The sequence below is a fragment of the Lepidothrix coronata genome, unplaced genomic scaffold (assembly GCF_001604755.1).
Source record: "Lepidothrix coronata isolate B3197 unplaced genomic scaffold, Lepidothrix_coronata-1.0 Scaffold61, whole genome shotgun sequence".
NCBI lineage: Eukaryota > Metazoa > Chordata > Aves > Passeriformes > Pipridae > Lepidothrix > Lepidothrix coronata.
Genome location: NW_016690241.1, coordinates 1,053,392 through 1,066,008, shown reverse-complemented (window position 1 = coordinate 1,066,008; position 12,617 = coordinate 1,053,392). Strand labels below are relative to the sequence as shown.

Here is a 12,617-nt window from a genome sequence, read left to right as displayed (position 1 = left end):
TGATTTTCTTTGGGATTCCAGAGGGAGTTTACTGGTGACCACAAATCCTAACTTATTTCATTAACACTAGCATTCATTTGATATTCTTTGCAGATACAAACAGAAGAGTGTTTGCAAACTGGTACAGAAATTCCCCATGGCTTCAACAGTGGAGATTACCAGCCTTTCAGCAGTAAATGATTTTTACTCTTGTATCCTTTGTATTTTGTATTTTCTTTGTAGTTCTTTGGACTTAATGACATGGACATCAGTAAGTAGCATCTGATTATTTACTACTCTGATTATTTACAGTAAAAAGCTGTAATTTTTTGTGATGTTGAACTTCCTCCTTGGATAAAAATTTTTAGTGCTCTAAGATTTTTGGTGCTGCTCATAGGTCAATAAATAAAACAGAGTTTTGATATTATATATCTATCTTTATTTTTGTCTATCTATGTGCTTTTGTTCCTTTAGATCAGTTTAACTTTAACACAGAGACCTGAACAGATATCGTACTTACAGCTGGCAGTAACCGAGCATTGGAAGTTTTTGACCTCAATGCAGGCTGCAGCACAGCAGTGATACCAGAAGTTCATACTAGATCAGTCCATCAGATCTACCAAAATAAGGTATATACTTTATTGAATTTTATTTGTAGTACCACTACAACACCATGAACAAAAAAATTAGAGGGTAGAAATATAACAGATAGTAATAGTTTTTTATATGTTGGGGAGAGTGGGCAAGGACATGAGTCTGTGTGATAAAGGCATACAGATTTCATTTGTTCTCTAGCATAAAGGAGAGAGCAGTGAGAATGACTGAGCAAGCTTGCTATTAGAGAAGTGTTTATTACCCTTTGCCTTACTCTTGCTAGAATGTAATAATGTAGTTCAGCAAAAACTTTTCCTTATGTAACTGTTCTCCTCTAAAGTTCAATCTGACATTGTCTGATTTATTCTGAAACTTCAGAAACAGCAACAAAAAAAAAATTCTCAGTACTGCAATGGAATAGATGGCTAAAACCCTCTCATCCTTGCTCTTTTTTTTCCTTAAAGGTTGATTTGAGTGTTTGGAGTTTTTATGGTACCGTACATTCTGGAATGCCTACTGTTTTAGGTCTGGTTGAATGTGGTTCTTCTCTCCCAGTTTGAAAGTCCTTGCTTCTGTGGATTTAAAACAGTTCCTTATTATTACTGTTGTAGAACTCTTTGTGGGTTTTCCTTATAGATGCGATCTGGAAAAACACTTAAAATTGTGCTAACTATTTCAGTACTGTTTGTAACACATATAGGCTTAAGGTTCTGGCTTTTCTTCTTGCTTGGTCAGCTTAGTGCCTTCAGATTATTTAATCAAGAAAAACTTTAAGGCTGCAGGCAAATATTCACTTGGGAAAAAAACCAAGAGGTATGTGGTATAACAAAGAAAATTGATCATTTTGGGGGAAAATGGTACATCAAGGTTCTCTTTTTTTTTAAATTATATAAAATTAATACTTTAGATAAGTCAAGAGGAAAATGACACACCATTATTTTATTACATTGGATAGTTTAAAGCTATTAGAGTAAATATAACTGCATTTTCATTAAGATGATATGTTAAAATATATTATAAACTTATAAAAACATGCAGAATGCTGTGTGCAAACTACATCCTGTTTAAAGTTTGAACCCCGTTGGAATATAAGGTTAGCTAAGGATAAGAGTTGATGCCATAGAAGCAGATCTGTGGAGTGAAACAGTTGATGCTAAAGATCTAGTGCCTACACCTCAAAATTTATGAAGGCTTTCCTTTGGACTATTCCTAATTTCTTCATGTGGACTGAATACTTGTTAGTGATTGCAGTGTATATATATATATATATATATATATATATATATATATATATATATACACACATAAATACACATATATATATTCTACATTAGGGAAGGTGTGTTCCAATTAAGTGTGGGAGAAACCTATTAGCAAATTATTAAGTACATAGGATATCCTAGAAACCTGGGAGTTCAGCATGACATTCCGTTATTTTTGGTTTTGGACAGAGGCAGCTGTAAGCAAGTACATATAATATGCATTGTAATTACTTTGATTTTAAATTGTCCCTTTGATGTGTTCTAGAGATTGCGAGAATTACCAGTGTGTAAAATTCATCTCAGCCTGCAGTGAACTTGATTAAGCTTATTATATCATTCCATTGCTTTGCATACTAACTTTTAAGAGACATGGTAAAAGGAATTGATTGAAATATCAAAATCATGTTCCCGTCATAGAGTTTAGGAACATCTGAGATACAGAAACAGATGGCAATTTGAGATCAGGCCACAGAGATTCAGGGCTTTAGTGTTAATAATACATTTATAATACTGCAAAAAAATATTCTCTGGACAGGACTCTATCGTTGCAAACCACAAACGTTTGGATGGTAATTATGCTCTACTAGCACATTTATAGTAATTTTCACAGAAACAGCAAGTTTTCAGTTTTCTGCTCAGACCCTTTTATTTCAAAATTCATTGGTTCATTAATTAGGAAATGTACCTGATATGAAGTATGAAAAAATTAATAGGCAACTCAGAAATTTCAGTTAGTTAACTTCTTTCTACAATGCTATCTAAAGGTATGTGCTTGCCTGGAAGGTATGGAGTGCTTTCTGAGACATCTGTTGATTGGTGCCTTTAGCATGAGCCAGCTGCACTATTTGGATGACATGAATGGTGCTCATATGGAATTAGTGAAAGAAGTAGGGATTCTGTTGAACCCTGTCCTTGAGGCCAAATTTTATGTGTAAGTTGCCATGTAGTTAGTCTAGAGAGAAGCTGAGAAGGGATTACAGTAGTGGATAAGCAAGATGATGGGGCAGAGGCAAGTGATTTGTCTATCAGAATGAAAGAATATAGTTTCAAGAGTGTGTGGGAATATGCTACTTTTGCCAACAGATTCTCCTAAATAATAGATTATCATAAATTAAGGGACTATAAAACCACAAAGTGATAAATGAAATTCAGCTTATATATTATCCCAACTAGTACATATTTTCTTGTCTTCTATAATCGGTATTCAGTAGCATATATATTTTGAAGATACAAGTATAGCTATGTATTGGTAAAGTGTATTACTGAGAAAATGTTGTCAGGGCAGGGAAGGAACAAATGTATTACACTTCTTACCTAGTTCATTACTTAGTGTATTCTATAGTAAAGGAGCAGTGCCCAAAGTAAATGTGTATGTGTCTGTAGAAGTTTTCATATTTAGCTCTGTGATCTTTGCTGGCTGAAGCGAGGGGTGGTGAGTAAAAGTTCCAAAAGCACAAGAAGAAAGGGTGCTCTGTAACTTTTAATGAATGTTATCCTTTGGACAACTACTGTCTTTGTCTTTTGCATTACTCTTTTTTTTTATAGTTATACACAGCTAAATGTGAGAATGTGTAGACTTTGTTGGGAAGTCTGTTGCACAGTGCATTTTAATTCATCTGTTAGAGCAAGCTATACACTAGCTTCCATAACAAATAGAAGATTCCTGGCAGTCAAACAGTGATTGCAGGAAATTACCTTGAGGTTTCTGTGAGGTATTTAGCCAAATCAAGAATGTGAATGGTAAGGAAAAGAAAGAGAAAATTTTAACTGTTTATATTTAGTTCCCTGGAGAAAGATGTTTGTAGCCAGCAAAATGGCTGGGATTTGCCAACGTGGATGTTAAAAAATCATAGGTTTTAGACTGGGTTTAATTATTTTAAATGTACAAATCCAAAATTAGTCCTGTTATGAATAAATGTGGTTGATACTGAAGTCAATGGAAAGTGTGCCCACTTAGCTCACGTCTTATAGTTAATTGTTGAACTAATCTTTGATCCCTCCCTTTTCATTGCTCTTATTACCTCCCCTAAACTTCCCATAATGTCTTGTGCAATCACAAAAAGATCTTCCCCTATGTTACATCATGGATCCCATACCCTAATATTTAATAATCCCCAGATGATCCAGAGAGCCTCTCCCTTTCTTTCATTATGGTGGGTGTCACCCCTGGACCAAAGGGCTTATGGCTGTCCTGGGACAGTGCTGAGAGGAGTGGAGGCAGTGCTCCATTTCTCTGACTGGGTTATGGGACTTCCTTCACATGCCACCTTTCCTCTTCACTCCTTTGTGTATGTGCAAACAAGCTATTCTCACATAACCTAACAAGAATTTACTGTTTATTTCTTAAGTGGACTGAATTCTTCACCGAGAGCATGGTTGGTCACTGGACCAGACTCCTCAGGGAAGTGGTCCTGGCACAAAGCCTGTAAGAGTTCAAGGAGCATCTGGACGATGCTCTTAGACGTATGATGTAGTTCTGCAGGGAGCAGGGAGTTGGCTTCCATGATCCCTATAAATCTATTCCAACTCAAGATCTTCTAATAATAATGGCCAGTCTTTGCGAGCGAAGATTTGGGAAAGGTCATTAACCCTTTGAGCCTGCGCAGTGGATTTTTTAGGTGAGACACAGCGTGCGCTGAACTGAGCCCACCCTTTAATCCTGAGGTTCATCTGCCGGGGCCGAGCAAGCTTGGACAGTGGCAGTGAGGTCCTCAGAACGTAGGTTTGTTTAGAGTGACCTTCTCTTAGATGGATTGCCTTACAGGGCTGACGAGCTCCATCTGCCCGGGGGGCTGGGAATCAAACCCGGGTTGCAGCGATGAAAGTGCTGCACCCTAACAACTCGTAAAACTATCTATAAAACACCATGAGGATACTTACCTGAAACTGATTTACTATTTTACAGGGATCATCCTTCAGCACTCAGCAACCTGAAGCTTACAACCTTTTCATGACCACAGCTGCAGGTGATGGCATCAAACTGTGGGATTTAAGAACACTGAGGTAAGAATGAATTAGGTACCTTGGAATAAAAAGCCATGGTTTATCTTGTCATACTTGCTGTGATATACCAGTAGAAACCTGGATGTGGAATAAGGTCTACAGTCAGGCCTTTAAGAAAAGAATGAAAGGCTGATTGAAATTTACTAATTTTTAGAGACCAAACAGAATGCTCATTCCTCAATTATAGTTATAATATGTGGAAGCCATTAAATATTTAAAATTTATCACCCATGTTAACTTACCTTTGTAGATCTAATTGTGTGTCTATAATAGTATACTGAACTGAATGGTAATGGTATTTCCAAAACAGCATGTCATTACCTCTAAAAGAGGTAAAATTTATGATCCGTCTTTTAAAATATAAACGCAATTGTAACAATATTACTACAAATCATGCATGTAGTGCTATAAATTTGCATAACACATTATCATAAGCTCAGAATTTCTAAACACGTGGCAATGTTATACTGGGGAAAGCTGTGGGACAAAGGAATAGCACGTCAGGGAGGGAACATTGCTCATGAAAATAAATACTTGGGGCTTGTGCAGGCTAAAAGAATTATGTGTAAAAGAAGAGGGGTTTGAACAGGAGGATGTTAAAGTTCTGAAGAATAATTTCATATTTGTTTTCTGTGAATGTAAACCTATATTTATTGAAAGACGTAATATAATTTTTCTAGTACTGAATTTTCTATCTGGGCAGTGCTGAATGAGCCTTTAATTTATTTCTATCTTTCTATGGTAAGAATATGTTAAATCTGCAGGGGGCATGTATGTTCTTTCCAAGAGCATTTCTGTCTTAGTTGCACTGAATGCCAGAAAGTAATGAAACTAGAGACTGCTGGGGATTGGAATCTGTTACCTTCTTATGTTTTTCTAATAAGCTGCTCAAACTGTGTTGCTGAAGAGTAATGAAACAGTAGCAAGCTTTTCACAGATCACTTATCTATCTCTTTGTTTCTAAATACTAGTATAAGTAAGGTAGGTGAATGGTAAAATAGTTAAAGTGTAAAATCTGGGCAACCAATTAAATGAATATGTCTTGGGAAGAAGGGACTAATTTATGTATGTTATTGCTCTATATTTAATTTGGCTAAGTCAGTGTATTCTAGTGTCTGCTGTGTTCTATTAGCCAAACTTCAAAAAAGTGATTCAAGTCCTTAACAACAGATATTTTAAGAGTGCTTATTAGGTGTTATGTATATGTGTGTATTTGTTACACATTAGACAGATCAATGGTATTAACTGTTGTGGAGAAGAAATAGAGAAAATGAATCATTACTAGTAACTTTCAAGAAAAAAAAAACAAACAATTTTTTAAAATGAAATTTTCTGTCATTGCTCAGACCAGAGACCGAGTCTTCTATATTTTGAAATCTCTTCTTGAGTTCTCATGAGGGAAACTCTTCAATTTTTCCTATGTGTTCACCAGGTGTTTTTCACATAAATAAATTTAAAATGTCTGAGTTTGGAAAGCTCTATCTGAACTCGGAACAAGTCTCTGCTCAAGTGTTAGGTCTACTATAGTTACTCAGACTGAACACTTTTGCTTATTTTTTTGGTTCATAGGTCTTGTCCAATCAAATCCAGTCCATCCCTTGCACTGTTGAGTACTTACAGGAGAGATTAGTTCCTAAACAATCTTATGGTGGGTCAGCACCTTTAATCTCTTAAAGTTGTTGACTTGTAAAGTTGATGCATCAGCAACTGTGTTTTAAATGGTCCTTCTGGAATGACCTCTCTGTTTCTGCTTTGGGTTTGCCAGAATAGGGTCCCTTTAGTGAAATCTTTGTCCAGTGTTCTTGAAATATAGCAAAGGTAAGTCCACCTTCTCATTTATACTATTTGCAGTCTTGTGGATAGTAACTGCAAGATCTCACCTTTACTGTTTGTTAATTTTGTTCTACATATCTGCCCTAGACATCCACAGTGAACATTTTGCTTTTATTTAATCTGCTTCTTCCCCTTAAGGAGTCTATCCATTGTTATTTTATGTAATAATACGGTAAAGTACCAATTTCTGATTAAATAGGGGGAAGAAAAACCCTCCAGTACAGTGCTTTTCAAACTGCTGTTGAAAGCATGGGAAATAATTTGCAGATTACCTCTGCACAATGTCCCTAAGACTCTTAGGGGTTATTTTATTCAGTTTCTTTGAGTATTGTTCCTTTTTTTATTTTTATAACATGCATTCCTTTTCTCACAATTGACTGAGGAGTCGTAGCAGGATGCTCAGGTTCTTTTTTGATCTTTGCTTAGATTAAATCTTCAGACATATTAACCTGGCCTACGGCTTAATAAGTTTTGAATATATTGATATTTTTGTTCTGAATCCACAAGAATTTTTCTGTTCAGTCTCTGTTATAAACTACATTTTTTTTCCCATTGAAAATTCATTTAATTTATCTGTTCTTTTGTTCCTAAAGTTGGTGAGAGTATTTTGCAACTTCAATTTTCATCATCTTTTCTGGATAAAGCTGTGAATCTGTCTGTCTCTTTCACTATTGATAATCTGGAGGCATTCCAAAATTGCTTCAGAGAGTGCCAGAAAGTCTTATGGGTTCCTCTGAAGGTGGTACAAGAAAAGGCATTTTAACTTTCTGATGTTGCCAGCCAACCTCACACAGCCAGGTCATCTTGCCAATAAATGAGGGAATCTTGGACACTGCCAGTGGTTTTTGGATTTACTCAAACTCCTGCTTCATTTACTTTGAAATGCACGGGTTTGTAAAGTTTCATCTGAATCTTTTGAATATTTTTATACTTCTCCTGCATGTTCCTTGTTTATAACTATAGCTAAGAGAAGAAAAGCTCCAGACAATCTACAAAGCAGACTTAGGAATAAAGAAACAAGGGGAATAGGTTTTTTTGGGGAAGAAGAACCAATTATGGCTACTCTTCTTCCAGGTTAGGATAACGAACTATGAGGCCTTATGAATACATGCTTTAGGGTAAGATAATGACCTTTGACCAACTTCCAAGACATTTTGAAGAGCAATTTAAGCCTATCTTTCTAAAAGAATGGCTACTTGCAGAACAAGTAAAATTGCTTTCTCTTGTGAAAGCAGTGAACACAGGGGTTAGACTGCATGGAATCTGATTACCAGATCAGGATTCCCAAGAAAGACTCAGGCAAATATTTTATGTTTAGGAGGTACAAAAGGTTAATGCATTCTTACATTTTTTGAAGGAGTTGAAGTGTTCTTTGTGATGAAATATTGTAGACTCTTATTTCATATGACAATTTTTAATTCTGCTTTACCAATCTGGATCCATTCAATTTCTCACTTCCTCCCACTTGTAGATTAGATAATTCTGTGCATTAAATGTCCAGAAGAAAGGAAATTTCTTTCATTTGTTATGTTAGGAAGAAACTATAAATTCAAAATGTTGCCCTTTTCACTTTGTTAAATGCATTTAGAATATTGACTAAACACTTAGTAGCACCAGCTTACATTCACTAGCAAAGTTTCATGAACACCCATATCTTCATGAATGGCTGATATTGAGAAAAACAGTGAGTTCAGATTTCTGCAGCTTCCCTTGCATGATTCATTCCAAAGAATTGCTTTCCTAAAGAGAGGTTCCAGAATGTAAAGTAATGTAAACTTTTCCTCCCCAAGGTGGATTTCAGATCTTCTGTAAAGCTTTTAGGCACTGATGTGGCTCTTCCTTGCTCATCAGTAAATTATGGCTAAAGGCATAATACAGTAAAACTTCATCTTTCTTTGTGCGAGTAATTGGAGAGCAATGTCATGGAAAGGGACCTGAGTGTCCTGGTCGATGGCAAGCTGAATATGAGTCAGCAGCACTCTGGCAACCAGGAGGGCCAACCGTGTCCTGGGGTGCATCAGGCAAATCATCGCCAGCAGTTTAAGGGAGGGGATTGTCCTGCTTTGCTCTGCACTGGTGTGGCTTCACCTTGAATACTGTGGCAGTTTTGGGCACTGCAATGTAAGAAAGATATTAAGCTCTGAGAGAACATCCAAAGGAGGGCAACGAAGATGGTGAAGGGCCTTGAGGGGAAGCCGTAGGAAGAGAGGCTGAGGTCACTTGTTCTGTTCAGCCTGGAGAAGAGGAGACTGAGGGGAGACCTCATTGCAGTCTACAACTTCCTTGTGAAGGGAAGAGGAGGGGCAGACACTGATCTCTTCTCTATGGTGACCAGTGACAGGACTCAAGGGAATGACCTGAAGTTGTGTCAGGGGAGGTTAAGGTTGGATATTAGAAAAAGGTTCTTCACCCAGAGGGTGGTGGGCACTGGAACAGGTTCCCCGGGGAAGTGGTCACGGCACCAAGCCTGCCAGAGTGGAAGAAGCATTTGGACAATGCTCTCAGGCACACAGTCTGACTCTTGGGGATGGTCCTGTGCAGGGCCAGGAGTTGGATTCAATGTCCCTTCCAATTCAGAATGTTCCAAGATTCTATGTTGTCAGTGTACCTGTCTCAAGTCCTGCCTCTAGCCTTGTTTCCTGCATAGATATTGACCTACCTTGTAGGTAGTTTGCTTTGAGTTCTGTCTCCAGCAGACCCATGTAGCAGCATTGCCTCCAACCCTGTATCTGACTCCATCTCCTGCTGCTTCTGACTGGACTACCGGGAGGGACTCTGGATCTCGTTCATCATCTCACTTCTGCTGGTACTGTCAGTGTTACCAGCACACTACTTTGCCTACCCTATTCAAATACAGTGGGACAGTGCCCTGGTCAGTGATGAGACTGTGCCATGACCACCACTGGCTTCTCACTCATTTTCCCTTTGCAGAAATTTTCCCCTGTAGCAGCCCTGCTCTTGCTGTACTCTGAGAGGCATAGTCACCATTATATTTATTTTTCACACAATGTACATAGGTCTGCAAAAAGCACACAGATGAATGCTTTTATCTTGTTTCTGCTCAGAAAAAAAAAAGCTACTAAGTTGTTCCTGGTAATTATCAAACATGTGATCCATGTAGTTAATTGGAATGCAAAAGCTGCTTAATGTTCTAAGCAATACTCCTAACTTGAATTTCTTCCACTTCTGAAAGGGATAGTAAGAGAGATAGAAAAATATTTTGGGTGAGTGAAGAGCTGCTCAGGTCTTTTCATGTCCTAAGACATCAAAAAAATACTCTGCTCTTGTCGGCTATTGCCTTCCATTTGAAGGACGAAGACCTGCATCAAAAGCAGACTTCTTAATCTAACAAATTCAGCTTTTGGCAGAATGAGATGAAACAAGGCACAAGTTGTCTTTATGACTGGAGCTTAGGGGGTTTTATATGCCTTTTGCAGGGATGCCCATTATCTTGTGAGCCTGCTGACTCTCTGAGAATGCAGGTTCTCCTATGGATAATTCTAGGCATTCTGGGTCAGTAAGATAACTTCATAAGCAACACCTGGGTGACTGGGGAAATCGTACTGAGGGCTTATTTTTCTCCTCCTTCCTCTCTCTTGGGTTTCTCGTTTTGTTGGCCACCTCTTGGTAATAAATATTGTTTTTTGTTGAGCTTTCAACAGTGTATGGTTTCAGTTTCAGCATCCTTTCGAACTTTCCCTGTTACAGAAGGGTTGAAAACTGTCCGAATGGGAACCTCACTGGGTGATAAGTCACATGAAGTCTAGTTGGAGGCCAGTAATTAGCAGCGTACTCCAGGGATCAGTACTGGTTCCAGTCCTGTTCAGCATCTAAATTAACTATCTGAATGATAAAGCAGAGTGAATCAAGTGACACAAAACTAGGAGGAGTGTCTGATACAGTGGAGGGTTGTGCTGCCATCTACAATGGCCTCAACAGTCTGTAGAACTGGGCTGACAGGAGCCTCATGAAGTTCAGCAAGGGGAAGTGCAAAGTGTCCCTGGCACCAAATGCAACCCCCAGGCACCAGTATATGCTAAGGGGGGCAACTAGATGGAAAACAGCTTTGCAGAAAAGGCCACCAAGAGGAACATGAGCTAGAACACGTGCCTTTGTGGCCAAGAAAGCTAATGATGTCCTGGGCTGCATCAGGAAGAGTGTTGCCAGCAGATTGTGGGAGGTGATGGCTCCCCTCTGTTTAGCATTGGTGAAGCCACACTGGCTCTATGTGGTCAAGTGAGGTTGTATAAGATGACCTCCAGAGCTGCCTGCCAACCTCAGCCATGATGTCAGTTTGTGATTCTATGAAATTATCATTTGTTCTTTACTTGCCGTAGAAATATAGGTATGGAAAACTTTCTGGGGGAACTGATGTAGTATTGAATAAGAGAGCAAGATGGACAATAACAGATGAAACTGAAAATTAATTTAGAAGGCAGGAATGGGACAGCTGTGCTGTGCTGTCAGATGTGATTGTTATCTACCCAGAAATGGGGAAAGCAGGGAAAAGTTAGTACAGCCCAGTTTAGAGGTCTAGGATGCTGCCATGGTAGGTGTGAGGAGGTAGATGTGCTAGCTGCTAGATTACTGTTGATTACTGTAGAATATTGAAGGTAATGAGAATAGCACGGTCAGGGTGTTAGGAGTAGCTCCCAAATCCTGCCACACTAACATCTCAAGTGACAGGAGCAGCCTGCTCTGACTCACGCTCTGATCACTTGAGAAACAGAAGTTCAGCTGCTCTAATGCTGTGGTGCTGCTGAAGTAGCCATTTCTCATCAATTTCTGAAAAAAAAAAAAAAAGAAAGTCAGTGGGTGCATATTGGACCACAGTGAAAATTTGAGGACTATTGGACTACTTACACATACTGAATTGCTTCTGCAGAATACTCAGCTACCTGATAATGCTTTGATGTATGATCCCAGGGAAAATCAGTTTCACCTTCTTTCAACCTCTGAAAGGATTAGCCAATTGTATAAAAGATAGTTTTAGACATTAAGGTAAAATCTCCAACTAGTATTATGATCCTGTGCAACATATTTTAGAAGAATTCCCACAGCCACATGGAACTCATACATTTTCTCACAATTGCACTTTGAGAGCCTTAGGGTCAGAATTGCAGTTTGAATGAGATACTTCAATTTTGAGATACTTTTTAGTTTGCACCTCCACTGTGAACTAACTGCTTGACATCATCCTAAACAAAATACACATATACACATACTCAGAATTTGATTACTTGGTTTCTTCTGAACGTGAGGATATCATGATTTATCGTATTTTTTTTCCTTGGAGCTTTTGTGTCTAGTTATATGGATTCTTAGGGATAAAGCAGTGGCTGGAGTTCCTCCAAGTTTGAGAGTGGAGATGCATGAAAGTATAGAGGATGGGCAACATGTAGTCCCTGCTGGAGGCTAGGGTGAAAATATGCTGAGCTCCCACTTGAAGGATTTGGTTTGTGTTTAAAATGAAACCCATATGTATAGTACATCTAAGGTAGCTACTGCTACTGTCATGTTATACTTGGATTCTGCAGAACCTCAGTGGATCTGTTGGTACTGAAGGGTCTCTAAACAAATACCAGAGCACTGGGAACAAGTAATAGAATACAAGGAGAAAGGGTTAGAAAAAACAAAAGACAATGTTGGTTTGCAGGTTTTTTTTTTAAAACAAATCAAGTAGAATTAAATAGACTTATTTGTGAAAGTATCCCCTTATTCATAAAGACACACACCATTCCAGCATCTTTTGCTTATAAAGACAAATAATATATTTCATTTTTTTCTAATATTCTCCAAGTTTTTTTGCAACATAAAAAGATACATATTTTGGAATGTAGACTAAAAGATGTACAATGGAGAACATAGGGAAAACTTGGCTGTTTGCTGTCCCATGCAATTACCAGATGTTTGTCATGGTAACCTCTGAAAAACTCTGACCAGAAA

The 12,617-nt window shown here is 38.1% G+C and overlaps 1 protein-coding gene across 4 annotated transcripts in view; it reads left to right on the top strand.

Moving 5' to 3' along the window:
* Nucleotides 1-12,617, top strand: part of WDR27 (WD repeat domain 27) — a 100,813-nt gene that overhangs the window by 27,689 nt on the left and 60,507 nt on the right. For all 4 annotated transcript variants that reach the window (XM_017817613.1, XM_017817614.1, XM_017817610.1 and 1 more), the window contains 3 exons: nucleotides 94-191; nucleotides 487-608; nucleotides 4,741-4,838. In XM_017817613.1, the coding sequence (XP_017673102.1) occupies nucleotides 94-191; nucleotides 487-608; nucleotides 4,741-4,838 (318 nt within the window). The remainder of the gene's footprint in view (nucleotides 1-93; nucleotides 192-486; nucleotides 609-4,740; nucleotides 4,839-12,617) is intronic.